The sequence below is a fragment of the Puccinia triticina genome, chromosome 10A (assembly GCF_026914185.1).
Source record: "Puccinia triticina chromosome 10A, complete sequence".
NCBI classification, from domain to species: Eukaryota; Fungi; Basidiomycota; class Pucciniomycetes; order Pucciniales; family Pucciniaceae; genus Puccinia; species Puccinia triticina.
Genome location: NC_070567.1, coordinates 204,702 through 226,897, shown reverse-complemented (window position 1 = coordinate 226,897; position 22,196 = coordinate 204,702). Strand labels below are relative to the sequence as shown.

At 51.2% G+C, this 22,196-nt stretch overlaps 5 protein-coding genes across 5 annotated transcripts; 2 read left to right on the top strand and 3 right to left on the bottom strand.

The window, feature by feature from the left end:
* Nucleotides 1-614: 614 nt before the first annotated feature.
* PtA15_10A22 (uncharacterized protein) lies at nt 615-1,184 on the bottom strand (the record flags this gene model as incomplete). Its single annotated transcript, XM_053160385.1, has 4 exons — nt 615-724; nt 792-946; nt 1,018-1,057; nt 1,142-1,184. The coding sequence occupies 4 exons, from the start codon at nt 1,182-1,184 to the stop codon at nt 615-617; spliced, it is 348 nt and encodes a 115-aa protein (XP_053024158.1).
* Nucleotides 1,185-3,383: 2,199 nt separating this feature from the next.
* On the bottom strand, nt 3,384-4,445 carry PtA15_10A21 (uncharacterized protein; the record flags this gene model as incomplete). Its single annotated transcript, XM_053160374.1, has 2 exons — nt 3,384-4,247; nt 4,323-4,445. 2 exons carry the CDS (start codon nt 4,443-4,445, stop codon nt 3,384-3,386), a joined length of 987 nt encoding a protein of 328 aa, XP_053024157.1.
* A 562-nt stretch (nt 4,446-5,007) lies between these two features.
* Nucleotides 5,008-5,380, bottom strand: PtA15_10A20 (uncharacterized protein; the record flags this gene model as incomplete). Its single annotated transcript, XM_053160364.1, has 2 exons — nt 5,008-5,108; nt 5,212-5,380. 2 exons carry the CDS (start codon nt 5,378-5,380, stop codon nt 5,008-5,010), a joined length of 270 nt encoding a protein of 89 aa, XP_053024156.1.
* A 747-nt stretch (nt 5,381-6,127) lies between these two features.
* PtA15_10A19 (uncharacterized protein) lies at nt 6,128-14,843 on the top strand (the record flags this gene model as incomplete). Its single annotated transcript, XM_053160352.1, has 12 exons — nt 6,128-6,538; nt 6,613-6,817; nt 6,895-9,325; nt 9,392-10,124; nt 10,194-10,421; nt 10,503-10,958; nt 11,037-11,195; nt 11,258-11,647; nt 11,708-11,995; nt 12,173-13,586; nt 13,665-13,705; nt 13,782-14,843. 12 exons carry the CDS (start codon nt 6,128-6,130, stop codon nt 14,841-14,843), a joined length of 7,818 nt encoding a protein of 2,605 aa, XP_053024155.1.
* A 1,190-nt stretch (nt 14,844-16,033) lies between these two features.
* On the top strand, nt 16,034-21,861 carry PtA15_10A18 (uncharacterized protein; the record flags this gene model as incomplete). Its single annotated transcript, XM_053160341.1, has 13 exons — nt 16,034-16,175; nt 16,246-16,371; nt 16,456-16,550; nt 16,640-18,035; nt 18,127-18,272; nt 18,343-18,675; nt 18,750-19,502; nt 19,582-20,569; nt 20,648-20,824; nt 20,908-21,038; nt 21,108-21,188; nt 21,267-21,561; nt 21,830-21,861. The coding sequence occupies 13 exons, from the start codon at nt 16,034-16,036 to the stop codon at nt 21,859-21,861; spliced, it is 4,695 nt and encodes a 1,564-aa protein (XP_053024154.1).
* Between the last annotated feature and the right edge of the window lie 335 nt (nt 21,862-22,196).

Genomic DNA, 22,196 nt, shown 5'->3' with positions numbered 1-22,196 from the left:
AAAATGTACAATTAGCGGCATGGGCTTGACCACCGTTACGAAAGGAAACCTCGCGAAAAAAAAAAAAAAAAACGACAAAAAGAAAATGAACATAAGTACTGCTCGATCTTACCGGAATTACCACCTGCTCTCTTGTTCTCCCTCTTGACCTCCCACTATGCATCCAGTGTACCACCTGAATCAATCATTCATATCTGTCTTACGTATGTACGCATACCTGAGTTAAGGAATTCATGGTGTGATCAACGGTGAAGATGTGCAGCTTTTCTAAGTGCAAACTGGCAACTTTGTAGATGAAGGGGGTGTGAACTTTAATAACAGCTCGCAAGTTTTTGTAATGCCTGCCGCAGCAACACGCCGTCTCAACATTTCGCATGGCAGATTCACTGGACTAGTTGCCCTGTACAGTGCTACCCTCAATGGACTCGAAAAAAATCTTGGTGCTTCACCATGGTCAAAGACTCAAGAAACGCAAGGGGCGCTGTCAAAATCATCACTTTGATCGAGTTCTAGCAGAAAACAAATTGACATTAGGTAGGGCGTGATAAGTAGAGAGGACATGTTCAAGCGTCTTTGGCCATCAAGGTTAAGACGCTAGAGAAGAACTCTGTAAATTAGTTCTGGGCTGAGGCAGCGGGGGCTTGGGTAGCTGGAGCAGCGGGGGCCTGAGTAGCTGGGGCAGCAGGGGCCTGGGTTTGAGCAGATGTGGTTGTGATTGGGTAGGCTATAGCAAAGGCAAATGAGTCAGAGATTGCGATGTGACGATGAACTCTCTGAGAAAGTGCACATACTGTATTGGTAGGTGTAAGTCGGGTACTGGTAAGTGTAATAGACCGGCGGGTACCCGCCGTCGAAGAAGTAAGGGCTCGGATAGTAAGGTCCAGGAGCAGGGTAGCCGGGGAAGTCAGGGTAGAACGCCTTGACGTTTTTAGCGTCCTTAGCGGCGCTGAGGAGGAGGTAATTGTATCAGTACCAACGCTTAGTTTGGTAGGGGAATGGAAAGGAAGGTGAGCTTACGCGGCCTTGGCATCGGCTGCAGCAGGCGCGGCAAACACTGCTGCAAGTGGCCCATGAAATCAATCGACACTTGGTGAATACGTCATTATCCAGGAAAAGAACAAATGAGTCAGAGTAAACGTACCACTGGAGACGGACAAAGCGGTAAAGAACATGGTGATCTTCATGTTGGGCTGGTGGAAAGGTGATGAGTTGATAAATTAAACGGTGCTTTAAATATTTGAAGAGTGACGATTGAAAGGTGCCTGGTAGGAAAAGGTATTGAATTCAGCTTGTGGATGAGGTAACAGAAACCAGATAGCTAACCGAGTGTAGTTAAATAGAGCCCGTCCTATGGTGTAAGAGGACAGGATTCTGTGATGATGTCCAGCAAGCCCACGGTCACCTCACGGCCACGGAATCTCGAAGAGCATCGTTCCCTGCGCGCAAATAATCGGAGTTCTCTGGGCACTGATAAGCTGTCCAGCCGAGTTGATTGAGCGTGGTAGCTGGGATAAGCTGGATACGATACACGATCTCATTGGTTTTGAGTAAGCTGAGCTCCCAATGTGATAGATCGGCCAATATTTAGTTCAACTTTTCATAGATCGAGGAAACGACTTCCTTGTTGCCTGCGAGTTGTGGTCCATTTTAGCCCTAGATTCATGATCGGCAACAAGGTGTACCGAGATTACTTCTGGTCAAGGATGGCGGATTCGAAATCATCGAGGAATTGATCAGGGAAGATGTGGCCATTTCAAGCCTAGTGGCAAATCAGGACTGGTGCAAGCCATACATGCTGACCAGGAATAGATGTCCCTGACATTTCGAAGCGTGCCATGTGTGTATCCTGAGCGGGACAAGTTGTTCAACAAGCAGATGGAGTCCGGTAAGCGAACTGCCATGACTTGCCATGTGCTCGTTCTGCCACTGGGTTCGGCTCCAATCTCACCAGGCGTGTGGATTATGAAAGATCAGTACGTAGAAGGTGTGATCAATCAGAATGAGCTGGCCCAGAAAGAATGCATCTTGACCGGCACAGACTTTCGGTTGCCCAAGCCTTGGAGTCGCGTGCTCTTAGCCGATTTTTCACCTCAACCGCATTCCCGAGCAAACTTGAACCAGGTACAACATAACGGCCCTCGCTCTCGCAATCTGGCGCCCCTTTGGCATGTCGCGCCAGCTCCTCCGACAAAGGGACTCCTATCCGGATCGAAGCTTTTCTGAAGAAAAATATTGCGTGACACACCTTCTAAATACTTGTACTCCAGGTGGCCACATCCGAAATCAATCAATTATGTGTGCACTTAAGATTCAGATGAGCTCCTCCTGTCGATCAACTACCCTCAAAAATCAAGCCACTTCCGGGAAGGTGGGAACTATCCTGGCAATAGGCAGAGGGCATTATCTCGCAAAGATGCGATTGTAAGCTCTTTATGCATTCGTATGTTGGCCTTCGGTTGGGCTGGCGAGTGAAATAGAAAAGGTTGGCTGGCTCACTCGATGGAGGACATACCGCCTGAGACTGTCGTGATGCTCACCCTGGATGATGTGGCTGATGCAATGGCCCGTGACTCCAGCTTAACCGTTCCGGTGACAATCTTATGATGACCTCAGATCACTTTTGTTTCTTTTTTCACTCCGGATTTTCCATTCTGAATCCCTCAAATTGTATCATAACCAAAACGAAACCTATGACTGTTACTGAAGCTGGTACTCATTGGGATGGTTTTCATCTGTCGATGCGCATTCCTTTGCTCGTTTAAGAAATTCATATGAGAAGCTTCGTTACGAATTGATCAAGCCGTCGAGCCGGATTTGTGGCTCGTGCTAGGGAGCCAGGTTCGGAAGCGACTGGTGGATTGGGTGTCTCTTGAGGCCGCCGATCCAGCACGGCTGCCGTATTAAACATGCCTCTTGGTCATTGTTAACATGGGTATGGGTAGGCCTCCACGTGGGAAAGACAGTGGGAGGGAGGTGGTTAAGTCTCCTAGGGGCTGATGGCTCCAAACCGGGTGCTTAGCAACGTGTCAGGAGCTGACGCAGTGGTATTTTAAAAAGGATGTGATATTACTGACTCATTACTTGTACTATACTACTACTAACTGCTACTGATTTTACTTTGAAAACTGCTACTAATTTACTGTTGTATGCTGCTACTGATGTACTTCTACTACGGATGCACTGGTACTGATGAACTAAAACAAGATCGCACAGAAAATTTGTTCAAGACTAATGATAAAAGTATTCAAAAGGGATGCGAAAAAATCATAAATCTGAGAAACACTACTGAAAAAAATAAAATAAAAAATCTTGCACGAATTGTAACGGGAAGAAGAAATGTGGCATGAGATTCGGCCCTGCTTTGGTCTTCTGCGAATAGATTCTCAGTAAGCCATGCCAACCGGACTGTCCGCAAACGTCTCCTGTGGGATCGGCGGCGGTGTGTCGAGGATGGAACTCAGGTAATCAAAATCGCATGGTATCGACAAGCTTCCTGGGTCAACGATGCGGGTTCGCCTTGTTCGAGTGTTTTGTACACCTTCCGGATTGTTTGCTGGGGGTGAGGAGTAGCTCGAGGGGCTAGGGAATTCGGAATGATAACCAAGTGTGGGGGAATCATTGAGACCCATGTCTGAGGGATAGGATTCGGAGTAAATGGGGTCGTGATCAATTGCCCCCGAAGATTGCAGAAACTGGTTTTGAAAATATGACGAATTTTCACTCCGACTACCCGCAGCATTTGACGAGCCAGCTTTGGAAGATGTGGTTGGGCTGGAAGGATCCTCGTAGACAAACTCTGGCAACAAGTCCACAGGCTCTTTGAAATCTTCGAACATCGCGAAATATACTTGTTTCCTCGTCAAGTTCGGTTGGCTTTGGGCTTTAGGCGAGTTTTCATCGGTCCGCATGCTCGCTTTGCCTACAAAGGCCTCTCTGGTGGTCCGTGCGGCGAAGAAACGCGTGCGATCCAAGCCATCCTCCGGAAGGGATTCATCCGACAATAATTCGTGGGATAGACACAGTTTTTCGGGGCTCTGCGCATATAAATAGCGGTCCTCGAGGAACTCGGCCGAGCTGAAAGTAATCTTGGTAAAAGATGATGCATGCCGGCGTTGGGCTGGACTCAGCTGCCTCGAAGGAGTGTTCGATGCAGGTGACGATAGATTGCTCGAGCTCGCGCTTGTCGCGTAGGATGAGCTGGTACCAGCATGACTGGGCGATTCGGCAGCCTTGCTGAAAAGCGTTTTCTGTGATCCGATAGGGGAGAGATGTCAATGAACTTGAACGGTCTATCAACAGTACCCGGAAACGAGTTTACTAACGGGTGGATCGAAAAATGATTCGGGTACGCTGGTAAGTTGCGAATTGGATCGCAGGGACCGGCGGATATTAGAAAAGAAGCGGCTTTTAGGCTTGGGTGATGGGGTATTGCTGGAATTGAACATCTTATCAAGGCGTGGAGGGTATGAGAACCTGGAGACTAATGCAAGACCGGAGGCGGTTGGATGGCAAGTGGTGATGATGTGGGGGATTTAACAAGATAAGGCGATGGACAGTGGGTCCTTGGGAAGGATGTAAAGCGAAGAGGATGGTGGTGGAGTTTGGAAGAAAGCGGAGAAAGGCATGGGTTTTATACCATCCAAATGGCTCCCGATACCGGCTCCAACCGGGCAGTAGGCTGCAAAGCAAGCATCACACCAAGGCCGCTAGCTTATCGGTAATGCTGCCTTCTTCCTGCGGACCTGTTGCCTGTTGGCTTCTGTGTCCGTCTAGCCCTCAGACACATTTGCCCCAGGGAATCAGCTGTAGCTGATTGGAGGCCCAAGCGAGGAGATAAAACCAGCCTTCCGGCCTGCAAGCGCCCTCCGGGACAGGGCAGCGGTGCTTGGGCCGGGCCGAAAGACACGATAGTGGCTGTCATGTTTCCGCGAAAATAAACCAGGTGGCCAGCCGTACGGCCTGCAGATTGTTTGGCGGCGGTAAAGCTATCCTTTCAGGGATACATAGTCATCCGACCAAGCAGATTCGTCCATGCCGACGAATATACGCGTCGCCGATTGCCCATTTGCTGTTGTGCAATGCGCCGATGTCTTCGGCTGACTGTTGCCCTGTTGGCTCGGCCAGGTCGAAAATCGCGTCCGTTTGGTGAATACATATCAGTCAGTGTTCGTTCTGCATGCCATAACCAGCCAGTCCGGATTCCCGGCGCACGATTCTGCACGGGGAGCAAGCTGCTGCTTGGCGAGTGGTGACTGTCTGGGTTCGATCGGCTGGTCGCGTGGAGTCTGCGAAAGGGCCCCATGGTGGGCCGATTGGAGCGAAGTTCAACGGGAGACGGAGCTCCCGGAGTTGTGGGGGCTGGAGCGGCTGTTAGGGACATGAGTCTGCCGGACGACTATCAGATTGCAGAGCTCGCCGGACCACTAGATTTGTCGGATTGTGTTTGCGGCGAGCTCGGATTAAGGGGGAGGGAGGCCAGGGCCGATGGCACCGGGAGGCTACAACAAGCTAAATGTATGGCTGCCGAGCTGTGCACTCATCGGCGCGGTTCGTTACAGACTAGATCTCCTGGCTGAGACTGCATGGTGATGCCCAGCCTTACTGCGCGTGACTCGTGCCGTTCCGGTGGTGTGAGTTCTTTCGATTCCAGGGTTTCTTACGATCTGAATGTATTTAGTTACAGATTTGATCGAGCCGGCGTTCGGGTGAGCCCGGCTGCCGATTCGCTGGTATCAGTGATCATGGTTGCATGGCTGGTAGCTGTCTCCCTGGTCAGACTGTATGTAAATATGTAAGCAGCTGGCGGAACTAGTCCAGCGTTCTGCAGCCAGCGTTTCTGTGGTGTCATTAAGTTGCCAAGGGGTATCCAACTCAGGAAAAGGAAAAGGAAAAGGCATGCCTCTGGGGATTGGCTATTTGGGATGGCGATGATGTAAGATGACGACGATGGTCAGCTCCCTCGGGCTCGGCGATGGCCTGGCTCGGTTGCTGGGCGAAGCGGCATGGCCTCGACAATCAATATTATATTTTCGAGAAAACAAATATTTAGATAAAATATAACACAGAACACTCCACCAACCACCACCAACCAACCACCAACCAACTACCACCCCCGTAAAGCCTCGGAATGGACGACCACAGAGCACTCGACCAGCCCAGGGAACTCCAGGGCATCAGCACCCCGCCACACTCCCTCGACGACTCCCCCTCGATGGCCAACCGCAGACGAGCACGGCCATTCAGCATGCTCGCCTACAGCTGCAACAACACCAACAACAGCCAGCCAAACAACTCCCCCTCGCCACTCTACCCCGAAGCACACTCCAGAAACGCCTCCTTCGGATCCGCACCCCGCCCACTCGCCCATCCAGTCCTCGGAACACCCTCCAAGCGCCCCGCCACCAGATGGACCGTCATCATCATCCCCCCAGCACTCCTGCCCCACTCCCCCCCGCCACCCCATGTCTCAGGATTCGCACACGGCTACGGCGCATCCGGCCGCTACTCTGCTGGCCTCCTCCTGCCCCTCCAAGCCACCGTTGAGTCCCCCTTGATCCTACTCACAAACCCCCCAAAAAACAAAAAACTTACACACCATCCTGCCTCCTCCAGTTGACCCTCCAACTAGCCTCAATCGCACGCGAATTCTCACTGCCCTCAACCGGCGGGCTGAGCCTTCATCTCTCCATCTCCGCTGCCGACCAGCCTCCGATCCCCGGCCCCAGAGTGACTGACGAATCCTGGAGCGTCCTCTTTGGCTGGGCCTTCGAAGACAGCCCCCCGGCCTGCACTGGTCTCCAAGCCTCAACCGGTCTACGTCAGTCCTCAGCCCACCACAGACTGATCTCGACATCCAACGCTGATTCCTCTTCCTTCCCCCCCCCCCTCCTACAGCCATTGCTGGTCGGCTCGAATTCGACATCGATCTGAAAAAGGCGCGTTGGTTTGATGCCTGGGCAGCCGCCAGCCAGCCATCCAACCGATCAAGCACTCAGATCCAACACTCACTCAAGCTCACCTCCACCAACTTCATCCCCGGCCTCCCTCCTCGGCCCTTAACAGAACAGCCCGTAGCCTCATCCTCAACCCAAGGAGTCCGAACGCTCATCACCTCCGCCCGACGAGGCAGTGCAAAGTCATCAGCCACAGATGATAGCAACAAGCAGCTCCCGAACGGCCACCCAGAGAACCTCGACGGCCAGCCTAGATCGCCCGCTTCGATCAAGTCAACCCAAGCCTCCCCGTCCCGATACGTCTCAGGAAGCCATGATGCTGGTCGGACGGCTATCATCTCACCAGTCACCATCTCATCAGCCGAAACCTACCATCGCCAGCAACTCGAACGACTCGTCGAGTCTGAAGAACTCTCTGCCGCCGAGGAGGACAACTGGCACATCCAACAGGAGACCATGCTCCGTCAGGCCACCCTGGAGCGCGAGCAGATCGAGCTTGCCGAACAACTCGAGGACGAGCAGAGGATTATCAGAGAGGAACAGCAGCTCTCGCTCCAGGCTCACGAGCAGCAGCGTGCCATGTCGACTCCCCAACATGATGGATCATTCTCCAAGCCGATCGACCCCACCGAACCATCCAACCATCAGCGGTCGATCGAATCAGCTTCCGCGGAGAACCCTCCTCTCACGACCCCATCGGGCGCATCTCCAAGCAGTGGTCAGCAAGCTGGATCACCCAACACCACACCGGTTCGTCACCACAAGCCAGACCGATCGATCACTGTCATCACCTCATCTGCGCACTCGGCTACCGAGTCTGGAATGACGAGCAAAGTCCAGTCTGCTCAATCGAGAAGCAGCGAGATCAACATTTCCAATGAGATTGAAGTCGACATAATCCAGTCAACTGAAGTCAAGGACAACTCCGCGTCGGGATCGACGATGGCTCGACTACCTGAAATTCAAACCACGGTTGCTCTGGATAACCCCGCTCCGCAGATGGAGGTCATCAAGTCATCTGAGTCGATCGAAGCGGAAACTCGCTCAGCTGATCCGACTTCAGTCGGCGATCAATCATCAAGCGCGCTGATCGAGTCCGACCAGAATGTGTGCATGTCATCCATGGCAGAGGCCAGTCTGATCACCCCTAGTGTTGCACAGTTCCACAACCCGTCGGCCCAGTCAAGCGAGACAGTCACTATAACGGCCACGGAAGAGTTGGCAGCACCAACAGACAGCAGGATATCTAGATCTGCTCAAATCGAAACTTCGATGGCTCGGAGCACCTCGGCTAGTGTTCTGGAGAACAAACCAGAGGCCCGTCTCGCATTACCTGATCCTCTCAGTCGTTCCGTCTCTGAAAACACCGGTGCATCACTCCCAACCCGCAACTTGTCTCCTGAGAGCAGAGTATCTAAAGACGAAGCCAAGTCCAAGCATCTCTCAGAACCCCTTCGCCACCCTAAATCCGCCGAAGGCTCATCCTTCTCGCCAAGCCTTGGCCGTTCCGTGAACCGATTCTCGGGCGAACAAGAACTGATTAAACGCCGGTTGAAAACCGCCCAGGGAGATGAAGAGACCCAAAAGATGATCGATGAGATGAACAGACTCGTCAACGAAAAGGCTATGGCCAAGGAAGCCCTGATCCGCTCGAACCCATCGATTAGGAGTGTTCGTGATGACGAACCTGTTCCGCTACCACCAGTCAAGGAAACTCCGAAGGTTGCACCCCCACCACCCACCAGGTCGAAAGTGATCCAACTGGCCAAGTCCTTCGGCTCTTCCGAACAGAGTCCATCCAATTCGGCCCACTCCTCTCCCAAGGGTAGCACTCGAACCCTCGAAAGCTCACCCACCATCCCTCCCTTACCGCTCCCTCCCCCAAAATCCGAGCCCAACCTCGACTTTCTTGCCCATTCACCCGTTGTCCAAGGCTTTTCTTCCTCCCACTCCACACCCCATTTCAATGCCCGACGCTCGATAGACACCCAAATCGAGCCTTTGCCTGCCGCCAACCCTGCCTCCAAATCCACCCCATCCTCGGTCACCTCATCTCCTGCCACGCGCTCGAAATCGCTCTTCAAGCCGCGTCTCTCGCTCGGCAACAACCTGCTGTCGAGCATCTTTGGTGGCCAGAGCAGCAGTCAGCCTGTCGAACCCGATCCGCTCGTCGTCGATCCACTCGCGCCCATCTTGCATTGCTACGAAACCCCCGACGGCATCTCCCACGATCTCAGCAACTACATCGTCTCTGCTCAAGATCAAGCCCTCAAGAGACATCAAAAGTTCATCGTGGCAATCTCCGGTGGAAGCTTGCCCAAACTAATGGCTGCTGGGTTAATCGACAACCCTAAGATTAAGTGGGAAACTTGGTTAGTCACTCCTTCCCTATCCTGTCAATTTTAATTTTCTGACATTTTTATTTTTATTTTTTACAGGAAAGTGTTTTTTGCCGATGAAAGGATAGTGCCCTTGGACCATCCAGACTCGAATTTTGCCAATGTGATGGAGGCCTTGTTCGATAAGGTACCGATTGATCGAAGTCAATTAGTGAGCATCATGGGTCTTCCGCCGGATGACATAGACGGAGACGAGATGGCGCCGGTAGTGTCCTCGATCTACATGGCCCAAGTCTTAGAAGAATTAGATTGGTCAGCGGATGGAGACCAGCTGCCGCGGTTCGACCTAATCCTCCTCGGGATGGGTCCGGACGGACACGTGTGCTCGTTGTTCCCTTCGCACAAGTTGCTGAACGACGAGGCGATCATCAGCTGGTGCAACGACTCTCCCAAGCCCCCAGCCCACCGGATCACGATGACCTTGCCGGTGCTGAATGCGGCCCACGAGCTCGCCTTCGTCTGTGCCGGCCCGAGCAAAGGCCCCGCCCTCGCCGACGTCCTCGACCTCCAGCCCTCGGCCACCAGACCTGCTAGTCTCGTCAAGCTGCCCCACAAACCTGTCGTCTGGTTCGTCGACCAGGCCGCCGCGGCTAAGACCCAGTACCCGCGCACCACTCCTCTCGGCGGTGCTGCTCCTTCGACCCAAGTCTCTGCTGAGGCGGCGAACCTCGGTGGCCTTCAATTGGAAGGCATGGAACCGAGTCCGATCGTCCAGGCTAAACCAACGGATTCATCCGGCATCGTCGAGCGAGGGATGATTGATGACCGGACGGTAAGTTTCAGTCTTTTCGTCTAGTTGTTTCTCTCGACGCTAAAGAATTCGGACGGGTTGTTTTCACAGTGCAGAACTGAAGACGAGGCGCCGGCCAGCCCGCCGTCGCCCTTGGCCAGCAGCTTCGAAGTCCGAGCAATCGATGTGGCCGGGTTTGGGTACCCACACAGTCTCAGGGTCTATCCCGCCGTCTACCCCTACATCGACCAGATGCTTTACTGCCCCGCGCCACCGATCATCGAGGTACGATCACTGTCCAAAGAGGCTCTCTGCAATCCGGCCACGCTAAATCCAGTCGTGAGTAACTTTTTGTCCACCATGATCACCTCTCATCGCTCCGTACACTGGCATTAAAATCTTCTCGTCGCGATGCCCCAGGCCTGTATACCGAGACAAGAGGTTGTTGAGGAGGCCATTGAAGTCGTCGAAGAGAATTGCGAAGTGATTGCTCTAGAGCGTGAAGCAGAGCGCGAAGTGATTAGTTCAGAGTGTCAAGTCGATCTAGACGAGGTGGTAGAATCAGAGCAGGTGGTGGAGCTGGAGCAGGTCAAAGATTTAGATCAGACAATTGGTCTCGATCAAGCAACCGTTTTGGAGACATTAGATTCAACTGTCCGGTCCATAGTTTCCATGTCGAAAGCTGATCTGGGGTATCCGCAGAATCTGAGCGTCTATCCTTCCGTCTATCCCCATCTGGGAGATCTGCTGTACGCTCCTCTGGCCTTCACCCAGCCCATCACCCCGCCTCGGACCAGGCACTTGTCCGTGTCGCCCCCCGCTGTTTGCCCCCAACCCGATCTCGCCGAAACATCTATGGGCAGCCAGGTGGTCGTGGTAAGGGTCTCTCACTATCATTGAAATATCTTTTGCATCGCATCGCTTACGTTTTTTGCCGTATCCTTCTCCTCATAGGCACCCCAACCTGAAGAACAAGCTCCTACTAGCTGTCCAAAGGATGAGAGTTCGTTTGGTTATCCGTACAATCTCATCGTGTACCGCGCGGTCTATCCCTACATGGAGGATCTTTTATATCCACCACTCCCGCCCCGTCTTTCCGCATCACTCGAAGTGGTAGGCTTTTCTTCGCCCGGCTCCCCAATTATCAGTCACTAACATTTTTGTTTTCTCATCAGGTGCAGGTGACACGGCAAGCCAAACGAACACCCGCGCCATTCCCACCGTTCTCGGCTCAAGTCAATGGGTCCCGAGGGATCGCGTACCAGCTCTCACCCGGGCCGGAATCAATGAGTGCCCCGACGGAGCAGTCCACCAAGACGGCGACCATTGCTCCCAAGAGCCCGGTGGCGGCCATGCAGACCACGCTCTCCGGTGCCTTCCATTCGCCGTCGCAGCCATCCCTAACCCCAACCGCCAGGCTCTTCACCCCCTCGTTGCAGTACTCTCAGCTCGACTCTCAGGGCGGCGCTAGTCTCACCCCTGCCGTGTCCCCTTTGGCGTTGCGCGCTTTGCCCTCGACGTTACAGCAGGAGTACTACGGTGAACTTGAGGCGCCGCATTCTCAGGTTCGATTGATCAATAATTTTTTGCACTCATTTTCCCACTGACCTTTAACCTTCTTACAGTCCGAGCAGGAGACCGATGTTATCGCCAGATCGGCGCTGCTGACCAGCCCGGTTGCAATCATCCCATCGCACCTCCCCCAATCATTTTACCCTACCGATCGTTCCCCAGCTAGCCAGTCACGCAAGATCATCTCCCCCTCTCTGCCCTTCACCCATCCCGTCGCGGCCAAAAATGAGTTCTCGCATGCCGTTCCAGCGGCTGCCTTGAAGGCTTCCCCCTCGGCGCTAGGCTTTGCCTTCTTTGGTGGGGCTGCCGAGGATTCGACTGTCAGAGAAATAGATGTCGAGGTATGTGGTTGTAACTTTAATGAGGAATGGCGATCGGATATTTACTTCAGCTTTGTATGCTTTATCAAGGAACTGCGCAAACCCGAAGAAGAGAGTCGTGAACAAGTTGACGTTGACGGGGAATCCGAGGGATCTTGTTCCCATTTTTCCAAAGGCAATTTGTCGATGAACAGTCAGACAACCCTGCATCAGCTAACCGATGATGACTGGCCGCCTACCCCACCTTCACCCGATCGGCTACCATCGCCTGATCTGATGAGTAGGTTGGCAACAACCCCATCCGTAGCTACTCACGCTAAGGGCTCGACCGATATCAACACCATTCAGCCCCAGTTTCCTGACTTCAAATCTCACGAGACCCCCGTCAGTGATCAATCATCCAGCATGCTGATCGAGTCCGACCAGGAGGTGTGCATGTCATCTATGGCAGAGGCTAGCATGATCACCCCGAGTGTCGCACAGTTCCTCGACCAGTCGGTGTCCGAAATCGCAGATGTCCATCCCGAAGATCTATCAGAGTTTCATGCAGAGTCTACCCCAAGGGCTAGCGCCCAACCTCAATTAGAGATGCCTTATGAGCTATCTACATCCCCCGAAAACATCGACGAAACTCAACTGGATTTTGGTCCTTTGCCTGGAGAAACTCAACCGCATGTTTTTGATCCTCAGGTTCAGGTTTCTCGACAGCAGTCTGCTGGTTTGACTAATGGATTGGGACTCGAGTTGGGTGAAACTGTGGTCAAGTCGGATGAACAAGCTACCCCAACAAATCCCAGTCACGCTTCACCACAAGACGCCGAAGGGAATCAGAAGGATGTAGAAGGATCGGCTGAAAATGGATTGGTACAATCATCAGGTTCGTCTGAATGCCAAATGAACTCACTCCGTTTGCTTGGCGAAATGGATGTAGATGATATGGTTTCAGAGATCTCGCCCCTCCCTTTGGCCTCCCCTCCTTTGATGGAGCGACTTCTCTTAACGCCTTGCGCTTCGCCCAGCTTTGCCAAACAATTTCCTGCCTATGACGCCGCTCTCACCGCTGATGATGAGGAAAGCTTCCTGTCTCCCCCCAAAATAGAAGCGGACTGGCACATCCCTCAAGTCTCGTTATCTGAAGCTAGTGCGCCCTCCCCACCACGGACTCTCCCGCTTGCTCTCAATCTAGCACATGCCGAATCTTCGGAGCGGGACGGCCTAGCACCCCATGGGCCGTCGTCGGCTGAGCAAACCGAAGCAAACCACTCACCAATCTCCGAGGAGGAAGAATCAACACCTACTGCTCCCATCCTCGAAGATCTGGCGATTCCATCAGTGGAAAAAACCACGGATGTGGTCGAGCAAGCCCGCTCAGACTCTCCGTTCTTCCTCGACCAAGCTCCAGGCCCCGCCAGCCAAGCCCCCAACAACCCCGGCTCCTCGGCCCAATCCTCCCCGACACACGCCTTGACGGTCGATGCCGCTGTGCCTGTCGAACGAGGCCTCGGGAGCGCTGGCCTCAATCAGCAGTCGTCTAGCCGGTTCGACTCGCCGATTTTCCCGCCACTTAATCTGACGATGGATCTGTCCGACCCTCTTTCTGCGGCAACCACAGGTTCGTTTCCCCCCTCTGACTCTTGGACAGAGTAATTTTCTTATGTGATCACTTATATATTCGTCTCTGTGTGTATAGATCGCTCGGGCATAGAAGATGACATCCCCCACGGCGTGGAGGTAAACATATTTTCTCTTCGAATTTCCCCAGGCAAGTGAATGAAAATTGAAGTCTTGTTTTTTTGTATGATTATAGTCAAGTCCTTCGGAGCAATCGTCGTTTGAACATCAATCGAATGGGTTCAGTCTTGACCGTATCCGTGAATTGAGCGGCCAAACACCGGTGACAGACAACAGCGAAGAAGTAGATGTGCCCGAATTACCCTCGATCACGAAGCGTCCGCCGACACCCCCGAATAATGATCTCGAAGTGCAGCTGGAATCAGTGGCCATCGATGAAGCCACCCCCGCTCCTCCATCGCCGATTTTACTTCCGTTTCAAGATCTGACGGAGATCAGTGAAGCCTTGGGCCAATTTGTTTTTGAAGCCCAAGAGGTGGCCATTCAAAGACACGGGAAATTTCAACTGGCACTAGGCGGCTCCATCCTGCCGCAGATCCTTGGTGAAGGGCTTGTAGGGGACGATCGGATCCGATGGGAACGATGGGAAATCTTCCTAGTGGAAGAAGCGATTGCGCCGCTCGGATCACCCCAGTCAGTGCTCAGCGCGCTCACCGAGTCGATCATCCAGCACGTGCCGATTCCGAGGAGCCAGGTGCATTCGATCGCCGAATTAACGGAGGCGGATATTGAGGAGACCAAGACGATCCCGGAAGGCCTGGACAGTTTAGCAGACAGTCTGGCGGATGAATACGAGAACCGACTGATTGAGTTGTTTCCGGAGGCGAGTCACGAGACGGGGCAGCCGCCCGAGTTCGACCTGATTCTGATCTCGGTGGGCGAGGAGGGTCAGGTGGGCAGTCTGTACCCCTCCCACCCGATGTTAGGCGAGTCGAACTGGTTCGTGGCCTGGCTCGGCGACGCCTGGGACCCGCCCTCCCACCGGATCACGCTCACCCTGCCCGTCCTCAACGCCGCCCGCCAGTTCGCTTTCCTGGCCGTCGGCACCGAGCTCGCTGAGATCGTCTCCGACGGCCTCGATCGCTCTATCCAGTCCGACGTGCCTATGGAGGAAGACCGGGTTAACCCCACCGCGCTCGTCAAGTCTTCGAACCTCAAGCCCGTCGTCTGGTTCACTGACCTTGCTGCCGCCGCGTTGACCGACTACCCTAAGTCGGCCTTCTGGGACGAGCCGTAATTCTTCTCCTCCCACCCCCTCTCTCTTTCCCTTAAGATCATTCGTCGTCGTTATCCTCTTTTCTTTCGGAAATTGATCTTTTTCTGGACTCGTTTCTCTTATAAGGATGTACCAAAACGCACAAAAGCAAACTATCTCATTATGTTGTAATTACGCATTATCGGAAGCGGAAGAATTGGTTCACGTTTTTTGTTTTTTGTATTCATCCTTTTTTCATTTATTAATTTTATTTGGCTGCGGTTTCTTCTTAACGATCAACGCTTTGTTTCTCCTCTTCTCGATGCCCGATTCTCTCTTACTCCTTTTCCTTTCTTTCTCTCTTTTCCTTTCTGGATGATTATGTAATATGCGTTTCCTTTCCTCATTTTCGTTTGGTTTGACTTTTGCTTCAGGAACGAATATGAGCACGGCTTATATATGCAGAGTCTCTTACCGTACCCAGATGCGTTGCATGGGCCCGTCTGCGGTTTATGTTTTTCATAGCTCTCGGTGCAGGCAATTGGCACGCTTCGTCAAAGGCAAGAGTTTTCTGGCAAAGAGGAACAACTGATGACGAGTGAATTTATTTGCTCGTGATGTCTCGTAACAGTCCCACGGAATGTAGGAGATCTCTAAGAATTCACAATCTGTTGGGATTGGCTGTAAGCACGGAACAATGCATACTGTTCAGAATTCTGGGGAGAAGAAAGCCTTGATAACTGTAGAACTTCTTCCAAGAATAAATTTAAGGTTCTTCTGAAATGAGCTTATGTACAGAGTTGATGCCGATCTCTAGGGCTGACAATTGTCAGATTCGCCATACGCTATCGTGATGGGCTCCAAATAGGACAGGCTGAATGACTGATCCAAAAAAATATCACAATGGGTAGTTGCAATAAATCTAGCGCATCTGAGCATTAGCTGATGTCAACGAGGGGATGCTGCAAAGAAAACATATTTCTGCAGCACGGTCAAAATGGACTCAAGACTCGGAGGCAGAAAACCCGGAGTGACCCCTCTGCCAAACAGCTGTGCCGCACCCAATGCGCGCCGCCCTAGAGTATCACGGCCCTGTCACGCCAGGTGACACCAGTGCAGCCGGATAAATAGATAACCAGTCTCGCTCGACGCTCATGACACACCCAACCTCATTCAACCACCTACAACACTCACCCACACACCTCAAGCAAGCCTGTCAAACGGTATAGGCGATGGAGCCTACGGAAAACGATGTTGAGCAAAACGAGGAACAAACCCAAGTCGTGGAGGAGGATGAAGGCGCGCAGAACGGTCTAGAAGATAGCAGCGAAGAAGAAGAGGAGGGGAGTGAAGAAGAGAGGGCAGTACGCGAAGGTGAATATCATGATCGATGTATCCAGAAAATAGGTTCCAATCCAACGAAGCTCTTCTTCTTAATTCTCAGGATTTATTGCCGATGAAGACGAAGAAGACGCGGAGTCAGAGGATGAGGATCGCTCATCACGAAAAAGAAAACGCAAACATCGCCATCGACACAAGCATTCAGAACGCAAGAAGAGACATCGATCTGGTATGTCCACTACTAGATTTACGTTCGAATATTCTGGCACCAATAATATGCTAATCTCCATACTATCTGTGATGTGTTTTCTAGTTGCCAACGATGACGATGAAGACAATGACCTGGATGAAGATGATTTAGAATTGCTGGCTGAGAACACTGGAGTTCCTACGCAAAGGAAGGCTAAGGTGCTACATAAAACATCCTGGTTTGCATCCGATAAAGTTTGTTTGAAAAGTTATATCTGACTACATAACGGTGAATGTGACAACAACAGAGACGATTGCGGCGCGCGGGGTCGGTTGCTTCTGATAACATCGATCAAGATGTTGAAGACGATTTACACCGGATTTTCGATGACGAAGATGACGGATTCGAAACTTCTGCTCGCCCTCGTGACACGCTTGGTGGAGATGATCTGGATGATTTCATTGAAGAGGACGAATTCCCAGAGGACGAGCCTTCAAACATACCATCAAGAGCCAACAAGAGGAAAGATAAGCATGTACGCTCTTCGCAAGGCAACACCGGGCGCCAAAAACAGGCCGGTCGCTTGATGGGCGATCTGGCTCCCGATGTCTCCGATATCACAAAAGAGTCCTGGGATGAAGTCATTGAAGTTTTCGGTAACGGCGATGATTACGGTTGGGCATTGGAAATTGAGGAGAATGCGTATTTGAATTTAGATGGTGACCCAGATCTAGAGGGCGAGGACATCCAAGCTAAAAACCCGGCCGTTCAACTGAAAGATATTTTTGAACCGAGTGAACTCAAGGAGCGTATGATGACCGAGGCCGATGAAGCAATTAGACTTCTCGATATACCTGAACGCACTCAACTCGCTTCTGCTGGCCTAACAAATATCAACTCTACGGAGGCAGTTCTTGGACCAGAAGAGCTGGAGCGCGCCGCCGAATGGGTTGCGCCACGGATTTCGCAACGATGTACTGAATCTTTCATCCAGCTCGATCGACACGGATTTCCGCCCCTAATGAAGGAACATTTCATACTCGCCGTAAAGGAAGTTTTGGATTTCTTCCTTACCAAATACTTTGAAGTCCCTTTCGTTTTCATGCGCCGGCAAGATTACATCACCTACCATGACCCCAAAGCTCATGATGCTCAAAGTCGAGATATACAGTTTCTAACCCGTGAAGAACTCTGGAAAGCTCATACACTCGCCCTGAAATATGTTGCTCTGCTTGAGCGTAAAAAGGGTCTCAAGCGACTGTTCGACAAACTGGGGACTGAAGACGATTACTTCGAAGAATGCTTTTCAGGCATCCAATCTGTTGAAGAAGTTGCCGACCTGATGCAGTGGCTCACCCTAAAATATGGACATCGATTGCGTGAAGCACAAGCCGATGTCCGCGAGGACGCTGATGCCATGGCCGACCTCGATGCTGAGGGTCTCAGTGGACCTGCCATCGAGGCCAAAAAGGCCGTTAGGTACAAAAAGGCCCTGCGCGAAAGTCGATACGAACGTGCCAAGAGTACAAATATCAATCACCTATCCAAAGAAATCAGCATCTCTGCTCGTGAACTAACCACCAATTTTCTGAATCACGAGAAAAGACATCAAAAGGACAACCCTCCCTTGCAACCACTCTCGTATGCTGAAACATTCTGCGATCCAGATACTGAGTTTGAAGAGCCTAAAAAGGTGATCGAAGGTAAGCTATCAGCTCTTGAAACTTGATACACAGCGCAGATTTGTTTTGACCAAGTTGGCGCTTCCTCCATCTGTTTCTTCATCGTCTTCAGCGGCTAAATTTATTCTCAGCACCGACATTGGACGTGACCCGTTACTCAAAAAGCATGTCCGGCAGTTATTTCGAGATCACGGAGTAGTCACTGTCACGCCAACTGAAAGTGGTATGCACAAGATCAACGAACTTCATCCTTATTTCGTAAGCTCTCCACTCAAAATCGTAGCCCCAGTAACCCACCACTGAGAAGATCAACCTTGTGTCCTTCCAGGTCTTCAAATATCTCTGTCAGAAGCCCTTCTCGGCTCTCAAGCACTGCTCTCAATATCTTCAGATCATGGCCGCTGAAGAAGAGCTGCTAGTCAACGTGCAAGTGCACCTCAGCCCTCAAACTGATCGCGACATCAAAACTGAGCTACTCAGCATGTTCAAGTCTGATGATCCTTCTGACGAATCCGCCCAATGGAACGAACTTCGGGAAGAGATTTTGATGTATGCGATTGAGCATATGCTACTACCAGATGCAGCCCGTTGGGCTAAAAACTACTTGAAGGATGAAGCCGAGGAGTTCGTGGCACAGAAATGCGCTGATGAACTGGAGTTTGTGAGTCAATGTACTGGTATGATAATTAGGTTTCTCGTGCATTTCACATACTGAGGGAAAACTTTATGAAATAGCGCGCAGATGTAGCTCCCTTCCGTCCAAACCATCTCTTCGACGGCGAAGTTCCCTCGGTAGTTGCTGTTTCGAACGGAGCAGGTGATCCAAAGCGTGATTCTGTTTTTGTGATCTTCTTGGACCGAGCAGGGCGATTTCGGGATCACATGAAGCTCGATAACCTGCGTGATCCTGATCCACGCCAGGCCTTTGCAGATTTACTGAAGACTCGTACACCAGACGTCATTGTCGTTGGCGGATTCAGCGCATCGACTTACAGACTATTGGGAGACGTCAAGATGGTTTCGGGTGAATTATCTGAACGGATGAAATCCGAAATGCAAAACGCACAAGGTCAATTAACCACTGAGGCCGCCAGTAAGTTGAATTTTCCGGTTATCGTCGCCCGAGACGATACCGCAAGATTAAACCAGCAAGGTAAACGAGCCGAAGAGGAATTTGGAGAGCTACCACCTCTTGGAAGATATTGCGTCGCCTTGGCCCGATACGTTCAGAGTCCGTTAAATGAGTATGCTGCTGCTGCATCGGATTTGACTGCGATATCTTTTCACGCCGATCAACAATTTCTACCGAAGGAGACTCTTCAGTTGTACTTGGAACGAGCTCTGGTCAACATCGTCAACGCTGTCGGTGTTGACATTAACCGCGCTGTAAACGACCCTTATTACCAATGTCTCCTCCAGTATGTGTGTGGGCTTGGGCCACGAAAAGCTCAGAAATTGATCAAGTCCATCAACGCCAGCCCAAAAATTGTACGTAACTCATCTTGCAACTGATGATACAGGATTTTCAAGATTGTTGACCCATGGCGCGTTTATTTTTGTAACACAGGAAGGTACCCTCAGCTTGCGGAATGAATTGATTACTGAGAACTTGGTTACCAAAAACATTTTTTACAATTGTGCCGGATTCTTGCGAATCAATCAGGATGATCTTCGCCCAAATCGGACGATCGATCCGGATATCTTAGACGATACGAGAATACATCCTGAAGATTACGATGTTGCACGGAAGATGGCTGCTGATGCTCAAGAGCTGGATGAAGAGGATCTTACCGGACAGCCGCCGTCACAAGTCGTCAGCGATCTGTTGGCCAGTGACAATGGCAATGGAGCGGCGAAGTTGGATGATCTGAATCTAGATGATTTTGCTGAAGAGCTTTGTCGTTTGATGCAACAGAAGAAAAGATTGACGCTCTATCAGATTAGGTCTGAGTTACAAAATCCTTACCAAGAAACGCGAGCTCAGTTTGAGCCCTTGACGCCCGATCAGATGTTTGACCTCTGGACTGGCGAAAATGAAGCGACACTTTCTCAAGGCACACTCATACCGGTTAAAATCACAAGAGTCCGTGATCGTGGTTTGGCCGTCCGGCTGGATTCCGGAATCGAGGGCTTTATCGACCAGAACTACATGGTGGACGAAGGGACACCCGATATGAGCAAATTCTCAGTGGGTTCGACAACACAGGCGGTAGTTGTCGAAATCCACAAGGACCGTTTCTCGGTGGAGCTCAATTCTCAACCCCACTACGTGGCCGCCAACTCGGGAGGTCGAAAAAAAGTGGAAACCGATCCATATTTTGATATGTCTCAGATGGAAATAGATAAAGACCGAGTGGAGACAAAGAAGAAGACGGGCAGTCGCCGGACTCAGAGAGTTATCAAGCATCCCAACTTTCACAACTTCAATGCTGGACAGGCCGAGCAACATCTTGCAAACTTACAACGAGGAGATTGTGTGATCCGGCCTAGCTCTAGGGGTACTGATCACTTGGCTGTCACATGGAAGGTGGACACGGGTATTTACCAACACATCGGTCAGCGGTTACAATTCATCTATCACTGTAATTGTGGGGCGCGCAAAGCTAATTTTGGTTTCCTCTTGAATATTTTAGACGTATTGGAGCTTGACAAACCCAACGAGTTCTCACTTGGGAGGATTTTGAAGATTGGAGGTCGATACTCGTATTCAGATCTTGACGAGCTGATTGTCTCTCATGTTAGGGCGATGGCACGGAAGGTAGAAGAAATGATCCAACACGAAAAATACAAAGGAAGCTCCGATGATATGTGTAAGCGTTCATGGAACAATTTTGCTACCTCATCTGTGTTGATCCGCGGTTCCTAACGGTTACGCAACTCAATCTCAAAACAGCCAATTTTTTGAAAACTTACCTGATGGCCAATCCCGATCGGTCCACCTATGCATTTTGTATTGATAAGGAGGTGGCTGGTAATTTCTTGATTGGATTCAAAGCCAACAAGAATTCGCCAATGCAGACATGGGTAAGGCATCTCAGTTTTCGGCTTCTCTGGGCTTGCTTGCTGATATCTACCTGTCATTATTTACTACAGAACGTAAAGGTATCACCTGGGGCGTATGAACTTCATGGCACTCAAGCTGGTGACATGCTATCTCTGTGTAATGCATTTAAGGTTCGCGTACCATTGATCCAAAAAATAGTTTTATTACTTGATTCCTTACACTCCTCCAATCGACCCTGATCTGCGCAGACCCAATATACGGCGCGAGCAGCAGCAGCTACGGCAGCTGGGCATGGAGGCAGGTCTGAAATCTATGGTCGCCAAACACCGTCACTTGCTCCCAACGGACGCACCCCAATCCACGGTGGTCGCACCCCAATGCTCACCAACCGCACACCCCTGGTTGGTAGTCGGACTCCACTCGTCACGCCTCGGTACCCAGGCTCTACACCTCAATATCCACCTCTACCTGCTGCTGGACAAAGCTATCAACAACCCGCACCCCCGGGTTATTCTGCCCCGCCTCCACAGCCACCTGCTCAGGGTAAGATTTTTACGTCTCGTCGCGCAATGATTTTCAATCCACTGAATCGAATGTACAATTCTAGGCTGGAGCGGTGCCACACCTACCTACCCTCCGGCTGCGGCTCCAGTACCACCACCGCAAGGATATACGAAGTATATAAATCCACCTCCCCCCGCGCCACCAAATCCATCCACAGGTTGCGTCCCACTTTCTGTCCTTTTTCCCCGTCCTGCCGAAACTCACAGTCGATTACATCTAACTTTGCGCGTTTCATGTCCTTTCACAGATTGGGCACCGCCTCGTCAAGGATATGTGTAAGATAATGGAAGCAAACCCTGTCTATATTTATAAACTTTGTTTACTTGGCTTTCTCCTCGCTTGTATTGATTTAAAGTAGAATTTAATGGCAACTAAGTAAGATGATCGGAGAGAATATTGTTTCCAGTTTTTGTTCGTTTGTTTGACTTTATTGTTAGCCACTTGGACCACTTTAGTGTGGTAAATACACCATGAAAAACAGAAAATAATCCGTTGTATCTTGTTAGAATGAATGAGTTGGTTTATATTCTTTGGAGGCCAAGGTAATTATGTGAAAACCACCTCAGCTGCCATTCTAAATATGTAGATACTTAGGTAGAGCCTAGAAGTCAATT